The 16,746-nt window shown below is 48.7% G+C and overlaps 1 protein-coding gene across 1 annotated transcript; it reads right to left on the bottom strand.

Annotated features, from left to right (window-relative positions):
* Positions 1-8,003: 8,003 nt before the first annotated feature.
* On the bottom strand, positions 8,004-15,608 carry LOC144942207 (dehydrogenase/reductase SDR family member 4-like). The gene is made up of 8 exons (XM_078868963.1): positions 15,453-15,608; positions 12,987-13,164; positions 11,605-11,706; positions 11,074-11,144; positions 10,207-10,258; positions 9,247-9,381; positions 8,924-8,979; positions 8,004-8,497 (listed from the first exon to the last, which is right to left on the bottom strand). Exons 1-8 carry the CDS (start codon positions 15,536-15,538, stop codon positions 8,383-8,385), a joined length of 795 nt encoding a protein of 264 aa, XP_078725089.1. The 5' UTR covers positions 15,539-15,608; the 3' UTR covers positions 8,004-8,382.
* Positions 15,609-16,746: the final 1,138 nt, after the last annotated feature.

The following is a 16,746-nucleotide window of genomic DNA, read 5'->3' as shown; positions in this document are numbered from 1 at the left end:
CAGGAGGAAGAGTAACAGCAGCGGTAGTAGTAGCAGAGACTAAGGGCTAAGAGGGATTAGGTACCTCAGACCTATTCACCAGCTTGTATTCAAACAGGGTCCAAAATAATAATACATGCACAGGAAGGACTTAGCGAGAGAGCATTTAGTAAACCCAGTGCAGTCCTACCATGTTAACGGAAGTGGTCCACGTGTGAAATGTTGCTAGGACTTAGACTCGATTTTGGTGCATCGTGGTCTACAAAAATGAGTGTTTAATGGGTCCGTGGATTTAGAAAGATTGGGAGCACAGGCCCCTACCCACCGGTCTCCTCGAAGCAAGTGTTGGTCTCCTGCAATCGTTGCTGCAACTCCAGTGCTTCATCCCGCAGGGTGTCCACCTCAGTTTGCTGCACCTCTTGGTTGGCATAGAGGTCACGCACGGTCACACTCAGCTCCACGGCCTCGGCGCCCAGCCGCTCGGCTTCAGTGCCACGCTCTCGTGCCACTTCCTGTGCCACCACCAGGTCGGCCTCAGAGCGCCGCAGCAGCTCGTCACGCTCCTTCAGCTCCTGCGGGCGGAGGACGGGCAGTATCTATGTTACACATAATTACATGTAACTTGAATACATTCGTAATTATTTCCATCGCTCACCCAAAATATTGAGAAAATTAAGTTGGGCAGGACACATTGCTTGAGGGCATGACGGATGGTCAGCCTGGGAATGGAGCAATGGAATCTGATTGTGTGCAGGTACTAAGTGGATTGTTATCATTGCAAGATCGTAAGAGGTTGTGGTGGTGGCTTCAGGGAGGCCTACATCCAGCAATGGATGAACCTTGGCCAATTATGAAAAGAGCTCCAAGGGATTATGTGGCTTATCAAGTATTTTCCAGGACACCAATCAATGGCCCCGAATGACAAGGGAGCTAGAGTGTGGGTAGAAGGGGGGGCTGTTGTGAGAGTGGAGGCCTCACCTTCTGCAGGACCGCGATGTGCACGACGTGAGCGTCGTACTCTGAGTCGGCGTGCGTGTGCGATGCACGATATTCGGCCAGCTCCATGCGTGCCAGATTCAGAGTCTCCTCGTGCTCTTGTCTCAGCTGCTCCTGTAGCCGCTCAGTCCTGAGCGTGAACTCTGCCAGCTCCGATGACGCGGCTTTGGCGTCGTGCACGGAACGCTCCTCGGCCTCCTGCTCACCCCGCCGCGCTGCCTCCAACTCCGCCTGCAGGCTGTTGATGGCCTGCGAGTGCGCCCGTAGCTGCTCACGGACAGATGGGCACAGTGGCACAGGCACGTGTATGTAAAGGTGGGCAGCCCCTCATCATAGACACGTGCAGCATGCAGATGAGGACATACTGACACACGCAGTATGTAGTTGTACAGAGAAATAGAGACAGAGACAGGGGCAGGAGGCACACGAAAAGAAATAGAGAAATGATAAACATACAGAGACATATACACACAAAGACACAAGCAAGTCACATGTAAAAATTTGGACACATGTACGGAAAGTCACAGTGCACATGGAGAGACTTGTACATAGCCACAGGAACAACATGTACAGGGAGACAACGTAAGCATGCAGAGACACGGGGATCGAGTACAGAGACGCACATGTGCCCATATAGGTGGCACGCACGCAGACGGATGCACACACATGCAATGGATGCTTTTCAAGATGAAAACAGAAGTTTAGATTATTTTGCGAACAATACGACCATGGGTAAACACCCATGGTCGTAGTCAACATACCACAATCACGTTTAAAGAGAATATAAAATATTTCGAATAATAAAATAAATTCCTAAAATATAACCATGATATATCAACAATTTGTAAGCATGCATACAACGTGGAAACGCTCTTCATCATAAGATTATGAAGAAATTCCGAGCACCCAAATAATCGTCTTCAAATGGAGTCAATATCCAGAACAACTCACAATGCCATGTTGGTCATGGGGATGTGTTTTACTATACTTCCCCATGCTGGTCAGCCCAATACAGGTGTATTAATCAGTAAAACATACTACATGCACATTGTGGGGAGATTCCATGATACCAAAATATTATTCGTTGGGTTTTTTTGTGCACTCATTGGCGACCAGGCTGAGACCACCAACTCATTACGCTCGGGAACCCGGTTAAATCACTGTGGTTGGGCAGCTGTAATCTGGATTTGATCCTGCATCTCAGCAGTGCCGGCACAGCATCTCTGACCCCTGGGGCACCCAGCCACCTCCCATAATGCACTTATTTAATGGCCCATTTCCTTGTCGTTCAGATTGCACTCTGAATAAAAACTCAACACATTCATCAAAAACAATGCACTCAATAGGGCAGAACATCTAAAAGGCGACGTTTCAGGCAATGGTCCCTCTTTACAGCAGAGAACTCAAAGCAATATCCATTGCAGTCTTATTGACGAATATGTTGAGGTTTTGTTATCCCTGCTTGTGCGCCACGGAGCTTCACAACGAGAACACGTTTAATTTTAGCCGTGCTCCGTGCAACAAGGGGACGGGGGGGGGGGGGCGGCGGCCACGGTACCTCCTCAGCACGGTGGATCTCTAGTTGGTGCAGCATCTTGTGGAGGCTCTTATCCTTCTGGCTCAGTGCACCACGCAGGGTGTTGAAGTGCGCTCGTGCCCTGCCCAGATTGGACCGCAGGTTCGACACCTCCTGGGACAGCTGGTGCATTTCGTTCTCCGGCATTGGCAACTGCGACGGGAGCAAGGGCACATGGCATGGGCACGTTAGCTCCTCCCAGTGTAAATCCTGCCTTCATTCGCATCGTGACAGACGCCATTTGACACGGATGGTGGAGACAACACCATGGCACATGGCAAGTGAAGTGCCTTATACGCAGGGAGACACATAGGACAGATACGCTGACACCCACACACTCACGCAAGGCAACACCACGATTCCTCAGCCTAAACACAGTGGTAGAACGCGCAGCAGCGTTGGTCTCAGAAATGCACCCACCGCCATCTCTGTTTACATTCGCTCAGCCAATGAGAGTGACGAACGCTCTGGGGCAACCAGCAACTAACCCCCACGATTCAATTATGACGATGTATGGTTACGAGTACATATAAAAAAAGTTTTGATAATTTTGTCAGTGTTATTACAATCTTTGTTATTCAGTTTTATCACAGTACGCTCTGAGCCACGCAGCGCTCTCCAGTTTTTAAAAGACGCCCTGGTTCGCCGACGTGTTTGCTCTTCCTTGGTCTCTCTTTGCCTTGTTTTCATATTTTTAGTGAGCATCTTAGCCCCAAAATGTCTGGAAAGAGGCCTGCAAGTGTTAGTGCTGGAAATGAGACCAACAGGTCAAGGGAAAGTATCAATTAGAATGGTAACATGCAAAGTGATGAGGTCGGTCGAGGTGGGTGAGCATCAGGCGAGTACATTGCATAATACTTATTGATATAAAAAATATATATTTGTTTTGATACAATGTTTACCATCTGTTTTATTACTATAATTAAATTGCGCTGATACTGACACCCCAATGAAGCCCTCATTTATTGTTCATAAGAGACGACGCTGTTGGGAAGGCATCCCCATATGTACAATGGTATAATAACCCTTCAAGCGCTGATTCGATGAATGCCTTTTATTATGATGAATGCCCACTTCTCCACCTACGCATCTTGAGCGCTAAGCGAGGACTGCCTGTATTAATTCCATACAGGTTTCCAGCGGTGGCCTCCACTCCAGCCAAGCTTTGTCTCCGCTTTCTTGCCAAGTACAACTCTGCCATCAAAACGCACCTCCACTGTTGACAAATTCAGTGTCTCCTGTGTTGCTTTCAACTGTGGTATGCTGAAGGATCTCATTGATGCTCTTGCCGACCCAGAGAAATAAACACAGGCCACCTCGCAGCGACAAGAAGTCCATGCGTTGATGACGTAACAATTAATCACATAGGCATTGCGCGACCTGTATTATTCATAATAAAGGTTTTTGGGTTAGATCGCGTTATTATAATTGTGTCACAACCCTCCACCACCCGACACAGCCAATCAGTAAAAAATGTGTCACGTTAACAAAACGCCAATTAGTTACTTCTTCAGCCCACCGGTTTGTTTGAAGAGTGAATCCACAACATTTAGCATTTGAGTACGACGTTTCACTGGTAATTACATCCAGCATCTTTGGGCGATTTGCCAGAATAGTGAAGCCACCCATCTGCTTCCCGTCTTAAATAGTGCAGGATGACGTCATCATTGTTGAACCCCATCAGGTTTCGAGATCAGAGGCGGAGGTGTGGGGGGGTATTGTAATTATATAATAGATTAGTAATCATATTATTTGGGTCGGCATCCTTTTTCCTGATGACGACCGCTTGTGTTGCGATAGAAACGTCGTAGTTTTTTGTTATTTTTGTTATTTTCTTTGAACGTATCTACGTGACTTTATCGAAAGACCCAAAGAATATGAATTCTTGCAGTCACGAAAGCTTTAAGGGGCCGTCCATAAATGACGTCACGCCCCTGGGGGGGGGGAGGATCAGACATTTGTGACGATGTGTTGACGAGGGGGGAGGGGGGGTTTGAGAAATGTGACGTCACATCAAAACGAGCAACTTTAAATAAATATGAATTAAATATAATTGTTATAACACTCATTTTGATCAATTTTTATTATTAACTATGTGACGTCATATTTGAGGGGGGTCTGACTTTTTGTGACGCTGTGTTACGAGGGGCGGGGGGTAAAAAAATCGCCCAAAATCGCGTGACGTCATTTATGGACGGCCCCTAAGCCAAGATTAGTAAGGTAATTACCAGCGAAACGTCGTACTCAAATACTAAATGTTGTGGATTCACTCTTCAAACAAACCGGTGGGCTGAAGAAGTAACTAATTGGCGTTTTGTTAACGTGACAAATTTTTTACTGATTGGCCGTGTCGGGTGGTGGAGGGTTGCGACACATAATAACGCGATCTGACCCAAAAACCGATATGAATGACGTAACAGACATTACAGTGGTGACGTAATTGGCTCCACCCTATGTGGGCGGAGCCAACCCTAAATGGGCGGAGTCTATGGCTCGTCCTTATCGCGTCACCAAATACCACGTGACACCCAGGCACAGCTGCTGGACGATGGCAGTTGGCCCGAGATGCTGTCACCATGGCAACGCAAACAAGGACCACCTTGCCAAGAGAAAGCTCCTTCAGACTAAAATCCTTGATGAAACTCAATCTGTGATATTAAACTATGAACCTCCTTACCTACGTATCAAGCGTTCAATTTTTAAAGTGAAACTTAAATAACAAAAAAAATCTATATATTATTTTTTCTCGATGTGATCACGGTATTTAATTCGTATAACTCCGATACCGCTGAAAGGCAAGAGGTGGCGCCACTCACCTCCACTGTTGACGAATTCGAAGTCTCCAGCGTCGCTTGCAACTGCTGCGCTCTCTTGAAGAACCTCATAGTTCCTGTTGGGGGCGCAAGAGATAGAAGCAGCCGCTCAGCTCGCTCGCCCTGTCGGAGTGACGTCAAAGCCGGAGATGACGTCATTGGCCCCGCCTACCGTGGGCGGAGCCAGATCACGTGAACCCCCAAGGCACCCGCGGGTACCAGCCCTCTATGTAGCAGAAACGAATAATTGACGATAATTCATGATGTATTGAGTACTTTATTCATTGTTTTGTCACAAATCAAACATCGAGCATAGCAACAAATATCGTGCAACACTCGCACGCGACTTGGTCCTGAGAAGGGCACCTCCCTTACCGACCTCACCTCGCCCTCCTCACCCCTCACTTCGTCCTCCTCACCCCGTTCTCACCACTCGCCTCATCCTCCTCAACCCTCACCTCGCTCCTGACACGGCCACGCCCATGGCAACCTCACTAGAGCACGACACCGACTTAGCAACACATTCCTGCGGAGGGAGCTGGTAGGAACGTTGGGTTGCTCGGTCAATGGCCAGGGTCAACGGCGGCGTGGTGTATTCCGCAAATATGGGCGACTGTGAGGGCGGGCACAAGCCGGCGTGAGTAGGCTAAACGTTGAGTTTTATAAGGGCACCACAGGGTGACCAGCCCCTCCCCACTCAGCCCCACCCCCTCCCACCCTCCCCACCTATCCCCTCCCCTCTCCACCCAGCCCCACCCCTCCCATTTTTGGATGCACGACGGACGGACAAAATAATCCCCTGTGGGCTGGTGTAACCAGGAGGTTCCTACCAGTATTAACCTCATTTATACCTCCACGTTTAACGGCCTCGTTCTAATCGTTATATCGTGACGGCCAAGACGCTGGATGTCTGTGGGAAAGAGCTTCATAGCTCATCGGATTCCTCCAGTGTACAAATAAATAAATATTCCGGTTCTGATCGCTTTACGGCGCCGAAAGTGGCGTTCAAAATTCGCGTCCCCGTGCCACGACTACGACGCCCTCTGTTGGACGCTGTGTGTCATCAACATTGTTGCCTGTGACGATACAGGTAGTCCTCTACTTACGATGGAGATGCGTTACGACGACCCCCATCGTAAGTCAAAAAATTGTAAGTCGAAGATGGCCTAGCCTACCCAGGAGTCTTAAAGAATGGGGATAATTTAGCAAAACAGAGCAATTTACAGTGGCGTACTGTAAAAACTATATACTGTATGTATTTATTAATTACAATACTGTATTGCACAGTAAAAAAAAGGTAAATTATGAGCCTACCTATATGAACTGCAATTTAATAGAAAGTTTTTTTCAGGAAACAATCCTATCTGCATCACACAAGGCGTGAGATGCGTAACATCCCGGCAGCGTCCCAACGTACAGCATCGTACCTCGTACGCTGCTGCGTTTGCCTGCCGCGCGAAATTCAAAATATTTAACAATTTTGTCGTATCGCCATCGTAAGATCGAAATATCGTAAGTCGGACCATCGTAACTCGGGGACTATCTGTATTACTCAACACAACGTTGTGTGTGATTACACTCAACACAACATTGTGTGTAATCAACAGTGTTTTAATTATACTCATTAAAATGTGTGTAATCAACATTGTTGCGTGTAATTACACAACAACATTCTGATTACACTCAACACAACTTGGTTGCGTGTGATTACTCAACACAACGTTGTTGTGTGATTACATTCAACACAACGTTGTGTGTAATCAACATTGTTGTAATTACGCTCAATAAAACGTTGTGTAATCAACATTGTTGCGTGTAATTACACTCAATACAACATTGTTGTGTGGAATCAACATTGTTGTATAATTACTCAACGCAATGTTGTGCGTAATCACTCACACATGTTGAGTGATTACACACTCGACATGTGTATCTGTCACAGTAGTGCGTTCGCCGTTTGTCGCGGAGGTTTGCGGTTCTAATCCAGCGGCCGCCCTGTTTAATGCTACAGGCGTGTTCACCGCAAAGACACCACGTGCCGTCTGCTTCCGAGCGGATGTTGAAGGTCCCAGCGTAATGGACCAGATTTTAATAAAATTGCCCGCAAATTACTCAGTTGGAATATACTGTGCATAGCAATCATCGCTGGGAAATCCTGGCAGGACTCTCCTGAAAAGTCATGAGACTCAGTGTGGCTATCCTGGGTAAAACTGACCACCCACGCCCCTCATATAACTTGCTGGCCTGAAAAAGTGCTCTAACAGCACTTGCTTGCCCCACAAACTGTTAAACGCCATGTGGAGGGACTGCGTCTTCGTTCGAGTCTGTTACTGTGTAACCTGATACAAAATAATGGCGCCACGGTGGTGAGATGTTAACTCCCTCACCTAGTTTACAGGAGGTCGTGGGTTCGATCCGGACCGTGACACCTGAATATTTGGAGTTTGCATGTCTCTCTCCCTCCCCGTGGTTGCGAGGATTGTTCTCCAGGTTATCTGGTTTTTCCCTCTACATTTAGAAACATGCGTTTAGAGTATTTTTCTGCAATACATTTCTACAAGATAAGCCACTCTGTTGAACTATCATTTGTGGCCAGATTGCTTCTAAAAAGAGTTATATAAGTCATTTACCTGGTGAAATAAAAAGTTATAGTTTGAATAATTACCACGGGAATGCTTTACCCACACGCCCTTGAGGCAACGTGCAGAACGCGGCATGCAGTGGAGTCAGCCGGGTGGTGCAGGGAGGAGCTGCTACCACAGAGAGACGGGTGAAGCGTCCCGATTGCAGGGTGCTGGTAAATGGGGTGCACTGTGCAGGAAGCGAGCTAAGTCTACGGAGCAGAGGGCTGGGTTGCAGGCTGTATTGTGCAGGGTGCAGTGAGATTGGATACGTTGTGAAGAAAGCATCATGCAGGATGCTTTGTGCACTGCGCAGGATGTAGGGTGCATCATGTGGAGAGCAGGGTGGAGACGGTAGATTGTATCGCGCAGGGTGTAGGCTGCGTTGTGCAGGGCGCTAGAGGCGCGAGATTCCCCCTCCATCCACCACCATCGTCTGCCCCGTGATGTAGCCGGCATCCCGGGAGCACAGGAACGAGACGAGGGACGCCACCTCCTCGGGGGAGCCAGCCCTGCAAAGTCAAACCCAACGCCATCTCCACTGCTGGACAGTCACGCAGCTAATCGAGTGTGCAGGCCATGCAACTGCACAGGAGCGCACAGAGGCCCATGCAGGCACCGGGCCACGAGGCCAGGAGGTAGCAGGGCAAGTTGGGACAGCGGGCTCCATTATCACCCCTTGCAACCAGGGCCCAAGCCAACCACGCTTTACCACCAAGTCCCAGATGCACGCAGACACTCATAGACTAGTGTCGTGCTCGGTCATGTATAGCTATTGAGTGTGCAGGACGTGCAACTGCCTCGGTGCTTGGGCCCACTGCCCCCCAAGGCAGTGGGTGGGAATTCCAATTTACCATTATGGGTAATAAGAATAAGGTCGTCAGGCCTCGGTTTAGGGATGAGAGTTGTGTAGATCTCAGCCGGACGTTAAGACTCACCTGGGAATGGCGGTAACTTTTCTGAACATCTCCATCATCTTCTCATCCTTTACCAGCTACACGCACCGCACACACCAAAATGTGACTGCACACCACGTCCGCACTGGCCACACCACCACAGCCACCTTCGCCACACTGTGATCACATCATGTTACAACACTATATCACAAAGACAAAGATCCCCCATGGAACCTACATGGATTGTTGGAGCAAGTGGTGTTAGCGAGTCTGCACCTCCCCGGTCAAGCTTGCACGTCCCTGGGCGAGTCTACACATTCCCAGGCAAGTCTGCACCTCCCGTGTAAGTTCTGGGAGTCACTCACGCCGGCGCTGAAGCCGGTCTCGATGAGCCCGGGCGCCACGTTGTTCACGCGGATGTTCATGGCGGCAAGCGACCGCGACAGGGCTTTGGTGAGGCCCAGCAGAGCCGTCTTGCTCACGCAGTAGGGGCCTATGTCCTGCACGCGGCACCACCGAGCGAGCCCCCTGTTAGCGAGCACCGATTAAAAGTCGGCACCGCAACCCTCAAAGGGATGGCCAGTGAGCGTGGTGGGGATGGTGATCTTGGTGAGCATGGTACGGTAAGCATTGTGGGAGTGGGTGAGCGTGGTAAGGTCCTTGCTCGTGGTGAGGGTGGGTAAGCTTGGTCAAGGTGGTGAAGGAGATGATTGTGGTGAGGGTGGTGAGCACGAAGGTGCATACCTCCAGTTTTACAAGAATTGGGGGGTAGCAGACCCCTACTTCCATATTTCGATGTTATGCTGCCGATGCTAAATCACTTGGCAAACCTTTAGAGTTGGCAGCGTCTTAATTACCACCACCATCGTTTATCATTGTCATCCTCTAATGTCCAACCACTGCTAAAAGGGAGCAAGGAATCGATCGAGAGGGTCCTTACCCCCCTGCCAGGGGAATGCAGCTTGGGACCCCCGAGTAGGTCATGCGATGTTAACGACCTTGCCTGGAATGCAGGAGGTCGTGGGTTCGCTCCCGACCCTGACACCTGTGTTATGTTTGGAGTTGGCATGTTTTTAATCTGCATGGTCACGCGGATTTTTCTCCGGGTCCTCCAGTTTTTTCCCTCCACATTTAGAATCAACGTGTTTAGAATATTCGGCCGCGATACATTTCCACGTGATAAGCCACTTAATTGAGCTATCTTTGGTGGCTAGATAGGTTCTGAAAAAGCCGTATAGCTCAATGGGCCTTACCTGGTAAAATAACAATTGTTCATGGTTTTTATTTTAACCTGGCCTTGAGCCCTGAAGCCTTGACCCCCTTACCTCGTTTGGGAAGTAAGCGGTGACAGACGAGATGAATACAACCGCACCTTCCCTAAACCACACGACCGGGGGGGGGGGGGAGGTGGTGGGGGGGAGGAGGTGGGGAGGTGCTGATATGAGAGACCCCCCTGGTTAATCTGCCAGCTATACGCAGCAGGTGCCAGGTGTATGCCGCGAGTGGTTGGCGGTGCCCGCTCCGTGTGCGTCATCTCACGCCATGCCACACGGAATCCATCCTTAAACACCGATGCGTGCTTTTGCCGACATCTTCGATTTGTCACGTGATGACGCATTTGCTTTTGCACTGATTTCTATTTGCTTCATTTGCTATGATTTCACTTTATTTGTTTTGTTGTTGTCATTTTGGTGATGCAGGTCAGTCCACTCTTGCAAACGAGACTCAGTTTGTTCCCTTGAGTTCTCACCACGTGAAGCCAGGGGTCGGCATCATGCGGTTCCGGAGCCGCATGCAGCTCTTTGAGGACTGCAGTGTGGCTCTTGAGATTCTAAATCAATGTTTCTTGTTATTTTGCTTGCTGACCCTTGACCATGGAAGTCCAGTTCACCATGGAAGTCCAGTTTACCATGGGCGGAGGTTATCAACCTTTGGCTCCGGAGATTCATGTGGCTCATTAACAACTGTTTCATGACATTATTTATTAAGGACCACCATCTCGTATGCACATACATTGCAGTTCTTGAAATATTTTGTTTTTTACCGAATTCGAAAAAAATGGCCCTTGTCTTTTTTGGTTGCCGAATCCTAGGTTAAGCAAATCAACTTGATACGACTCTATTCCCTCCCTCGCTCCCCCCCAATCCCCCTCATTTCTCCCCCAACTCCTCTTTCCCACGCCCGTCACTCACCCTCGTTCCTTCATGTGAGGAGCGGCCTCCTTCACCAAGAGGAACGGGGCTTTTAAATTCACATCCAGCACCTGTGCGGTCACATATAAAATAACAAATTATCACGTCAGCCAATTAATTAATACATACATTTACTACTTAAATTAACCAATAAAATAGCCCAGCAATTAACCAATTAACCCACCAACCCGTCAGAATATTTTAGTATGACAATATTTATTCATACAGATGTCCAATAACTGCACCTAAGAGGACGCATGGGATTGTGAAAATCACTGCCGACTGACTATGAATAGTAGAAATAATAATGAAAATAAGAATAGGCAATAAAATATGATTAGATACAATTTGCATGAAATCAAGTCTGCATTAACCACACGTACTTGTGGCAAAACATGCAAACAAACATACTCAGATAATAATGCACAAATTGTCTTTGAAACTGATTGGCCTACACCAGAGACCGCCTTCTTCATGGGCTTGCAGTGTTCGCCTTTTAGCGTTCTCGGGTCGAACTCTGGAGCCTCTAACCTTATCCCAGATCTCCGCGGTGGCGTTGAGGAGGGGTCCGACGTACGGGTTCACTGCCGCGTTGAGCACGAGGATGTCCAGCCCTCCTAGCTTGCTCACAGTCTGCAAGGGCGCACACATTCATGATGGCATTTACACGGTTGCATAGCCAGGACAAAGTACATCTTTCACAACTATTCTGTGGATAAGTTACAACCGAATTGCGCAACTCACGGAGTGGCGTGTGCGTTTCGGCAAAAGATGTGAATGACTGATTATTGCCGATTAATTATTGTCATTATGACTGATGTCTACTGATGAATAACCGATGATAATCATTACGGATCATTTTAGATGTAGGTATGGTAGTTGATTGGATTTATATATGTAGCCAATTGTGCTAATCGGAGGTGATTACGATAGATAAGTGATGATTGTGATGATGGTGATGACGAATGATTGGCGATATATTAATTTGCTTCGCGAACTTGTACATAACACTTGTTTTGCTTATTTTATATTGAGCAATACTTTTGTAGCCTCCTTTATCGGCCCGGGTCAAACATTTTCTGCAATCCATTTTAATTGGTTGTTAACATTTTTACATGTGAAACGCATCAGAATATATGCACATTGCGAGGTGTAGTCCCCGTGCAAAACACTATCCAACCAATCGTGACGTATAGCTTTCAAACTATTTATGAAATATTATTTCTGTTGCAGCAGTACAAGTTTAATGAGTTCCATTGGTGAACCCGGGCCTCACTGCACCCCGGGTTCCCAGATACCCTCATGATCACTGTGTACCACACACTCACTGATCCTAAATCAGCTCAAGGCTCCCGTTAATCACGTGAATTATGTGTGGCTACCCCCACTCTGAATGCCTCCCCTCTCCCTGACGCCCTCCATGCAGCTCACTTCTGCTTGCTCATCCCTTCCCTCTTTTCTCTCTCTTCCCTCCCCTCTCATCATCACCACCCTCTCATCTCCGACATCTCGGCACGGTCATTCCTTCTCCCCCTCCTACTCCCTCTCCTACTCCCCTTCCTGCACCGGTGCTCTTCTTTCGCTCTCCCTGCTGCTCATCTTGAGCCGTGCCCTCTTCTTCGTCTGCCTTGAGGACTTCTTTCCCGGCATCCCTTACATTTCCCGCTGATCTTTCCTGCCTGTCTGCTGCCCTTTTTGCGCAATCGACTCCACTCCCTACGCCGTGGTATGGGGCCACAGGTACAAAGTTTCATTGAATGTGTGTTTGTAATATTTTTTAAATTTCAACCTTGAAGTTTGAGTTTGCTATGAAGATGCGCGTCAGCGGTGGGCATGGTAACTGCTGCTGGAACCTCCCGTCGTGGCAGGCAGGGGTCACGCTCATTGTGCAAAGTTCAGGGTCATGGCCCCACCTCTTTGATGAGCCTTGTGCGCTGAGCGGCATCCCCCACGTGGCACACGATGCCCGTGACGTTCAGGCCCTCGGCGTTGAGCTCCTCGGCAGCGTGGGCCACGTGTTCCTCGGTACGACTGCTCACGACCACGTGGGCGCCATGCTGGGCCAACCTGCGCGCTATGGCCAGCCCGATCCTGGACGCAGCACACATCATATGTTCGTGCAGTTAACTCATCTTTTTCACTGATTACAGTGATCGTATTCGTTCGCTCATTGATTCATTCACCAGAGGGTTGGGAGGTCCTGAAATCTGATCCTGTTTTTATCTCTTAAGAAACAAAAATAAATATCGATACAAAATATAGGTTAAAACAAGTTTTTCAATGTTCACACTTTTATTTGTACACAAAAATAGAGAATAAATTATATTTCACTCGATATTTATCGCAATGTTGCTCGGATGGTTTGGATGTCGGGATTATCGGCGTAAAGCACTATACTATTCTAGATCACAAGTTACACGTGTGGATAATTTTCCTTTATCAACGTACCCTATATCGCTATAATTAGATCAATCGTTTCATGGAAACTTTGTGCCAAAATCATTGCCGGAGCAAGCGTTGCAACCTCCAAGATGAACAGTGATGCGTGGAGGAACAACACTCACAGCACCGAGGGCAGTACCGTGCGGTTGGGGAGCACAGTTGGTGCCAGTCATCTCAATCAACCCGTAACACCTGGGTCTGTCTCTGGGCCTCTTTCCAGCAGCGAGCCTTCCACAATTCACGTAGCCTCAAAGTGCACCTAGCCTGGCACGTCGCCACCACTTGTTGTCTGTAGTATGAATTCAACCCCGTTTACACAAAGTTGACCTTGCAAACCTTGTCTACGATAACCCCTCCCGCGTCACCCAGCCTGACCCCCATAGAACCACCCTGAGCAGTATTGATATTAAAGCCCCTTTGACCGCTTAGGTCATGGGCAGGGTTTGGCAACCAAAACAACAAGAGCCTTTTTTTCGAATTCGGTAAAAAAAACCCTCAATATTTCAAGCGCCGCAATGCATATGAATACAAGACGGTCCTTAATGAGTAACATCACGAAGCAGTCCTTAAAGAGCTGCCTGCGACTCAGGATCCGAGCCGCAGGTTACAGACCCCTGATCATGGAGGTTTGTTGACCACACATCACCACCCTGGTCAGTGCGAGTTGGTGGAGTGCAGCGGAACCCAAGACCAACTCGCCACTGATCTTGGTCGTGGCCAGGAATGGAACCCAGGGGGGCCAGGTTTGTAACGCAGCAGTGCGCGAACCACTTCATCACCATTCCTGCCCCGATCCCTCGGAACGCACTGGATCACATCATCGCTCAGAAGTTGAGCAGCTGTTGAGTCTGGATCGTGCTTTGCCGATGGGTGATCAAACAGCACGCAGTGGGTGTTTTGTAGGCGTTCCGTGTGTCATCCAGCAGTGGACGAACCGGGCTGTTCATGCTCATTCGCCCACCCCTACTCCCCTTTTACCCCTCCCCAGTTAAGGAATCGTTTCCCCCATTATCATCACTGCTCTAAGATTTCACTGGAACGCAATTGATATTTAGATCTCACTCCTGTGTTTTCGAGTTGTAATAACATCTTTGGTTTTTTCGGTAAAGTCACGTAGGTAAAACAATAAACTAAAATAAATTAAGCTGACTTCTTATCTCGTCTGTTAAAAACTCTTAACAGATAAGTGAAATTCCTCCCCGTAGAGGGCATTATTAAGAGGGCATTATTAATGCCCTCTTCTTTTATTTTAGTGATTGTTTTACCTACGTGACTTTACCGAAAAAACAAAGAGTAATCCTTGCAGTCACGAAAGCTTCAAATCTAGAATTGTAATAACATGTCCTACTGCTCGTTGTTCGGCACAATGCCCGACGGGAGCTTCTCCAGTAACTAAAATCAGTTCACTTCTCGTCTTGTCTAATTACTACTCGCACTGGCTGGCCATTGTGCGTTTTGTCCATCTCGTGAAGTTCAGTCTAGTTCCGAGATATCTTCCAGCACGCGGTGGGGCGAAACTTCGGACATGATGCCAGAACAACACGCGGTGGAACAACCCTAAATAAACAAATCGATCAGAACTTGTACAGAACTGCGTGAACCGATGCATCAGCTGTACTATCACTCGATGCATCCGCACTCGACCTTGCCTAGTACAGGCAGTCCCCGAAATAAAACGTCGGACTTGCAATCACACGCACTTACGAATGTTCAATCGCCTTAAGATGTAATGTTTAACCATCCGAACGTTCAGGCATACTTACTTGTTCGAGTCCCAGCATCCAACGACTGAACCGTTCGACTCAAAGTACGTGAAAGTAAAACTAAAAATGTTTTCATTCTTTTCATGTTACCTTTACTGCATTAGGTTCTCACCTGGAGACAGGGACCGCATCCACCACCAACACCACCAACACCCCCAACCGCTCGGCACTCACCCGTATGTGGAGCCCGTGACCACGGCTATTTTGCCGGCGAGCGGCTGATGTCTGGCAGGGCCACCATCTGCAGCAGCAGCAGCCATCTGAACCCAGCCACGTCGCGAGGGCGCAATTGGGAGAGGCGCACGTGGTTTATAGTTGAGTCGGATGAGTCGTGAGTGAGAGGCTGAGAGAGGGCGAGGGTTGTATAGCGAGGGCTGGGATGAGGGTGGTGGATCGGAGGAGAAAGTGGGGTTATGACTGCATTGTGTGGGTGGTGGGGGGAGGTGGGTGAACGAGGAAGGTCGAAGGTCAGTGGGAGATGGGCAAGGCGGGCGGGTGGGAGTGTAGGGGGCGGGTTGAATGGCCGTACGGGTGAGTGAAGTGATGGTTCGATTGGTTGTGCATGGGGAGTGGGGTTGGTGGAGTGATGTGGTACAGGAGGATATGGAGCTGAGCGGGCTTGCCAATGACTGGTACCAGCGGTGTCAAGAAGGGCCTCTGTGGAGGAGGAGGCTCGTGAAGGACGCTGCTGCTACTGGGCAGGTGGAGGCAGTCGCCCTCCAATAACGGAGGGCAGAGGAGCGACGCTCACAACAACGAGCGAAGCGAATAAAACGCAGCAAGTTGGCACAGGTGGTGCATCTCGGTCAACCCGTAACACCTGGGACTTTCCCCGTGACCTGCCAGCGGGTTAAAGTGCACCTAGCCTGGCACAAGCGCCGTGGTGATGTCACCGCCACTTAGTGGTGAATGACGGCTGTTGTTGTAGGGGATGGTACGGGGAAGGTGGTGGGGGAAACCCATAAACAGCGGTGGCTATAATGTAGGCATTGTCCTTGAATCTGATTGGTTTCCACCACAGACAACCCCTTTTATTATCGCTTTATCTCACCAGTGCTGGTGGACCAAAGGGCGAATAGTCCCAAGGACGATGCAAACGCCAAAACATTCACAGCACGGGTTAAGACGTTATAACTACGGGGACCCTTTTTTTCTGTATCAAGTTGATGAAAAAAAGTTTTTTAAATGCTTTAACGCCTCTTACAAGGCATTAAACCTGCATTGACCACACATCACCTGTGGTAAAGCATGCAGGCAGCTGTTGTAGAGATTGAAACGATCTGATTTGGATTCAGTGGTCTGAGGCTGCCTTCTTGCATTACCCACGCAGTGCGATGTTGTCATCTTATTCAGGGCACTATGGGAGAACCATCGTGCCCTGAATACGGTACTACGGTGTGCAGTAATACCCCGGTTAAAGTTGGGGATGCGTCCCTGAAAGGTGCGACGACGAACGTCGGGACGACGA

The sequence above is a fragment of the Lampetra fluviatilis genome, chromosome 26 (assembly GCF_964198595.1).
Source record: "Lampetra fluviatilis chromosome 26, kcLamFluv1.1, whole genome shotgun sequence".
In the NCBI taxonomy this organism is placed as follows: domain Eukaryota; kingdom Metazoa; phylum Chordata; class Hyperoartia; order Petromyzontiformes; family Petromyzontidae; genus Lampetra; species Lampetra fluviatilis.
Note: the sequence above shows the minus strand (reverse complement) of the source record. Positions and strands in the feature narration are given on the sequence as shown.

Coding starts and splice junctions, on each gene's coding strand:
- LOC144942207 (XM_078868963.1), bottom strand. CDS start 15,538: ATGGCTGCTGCTGCTGCAGATGGTGGCCCTGCCAGACATCAGCCGCTC. Junction 11,707..12,986: donor GCACAAGGCTCATCAAAGAG/GTGGGGCCATGA, acceptor GCGCCCTTGCAG/ACTGTGAGCAAGCTAGGAGG. Junction 9,382..10,206: donor CCGCTTACTTCCCAAACGAG/GTAAGGGGGTCA, acceptor TGCCGCGTGCAG/GACATAGGCCCCTACTGCGT.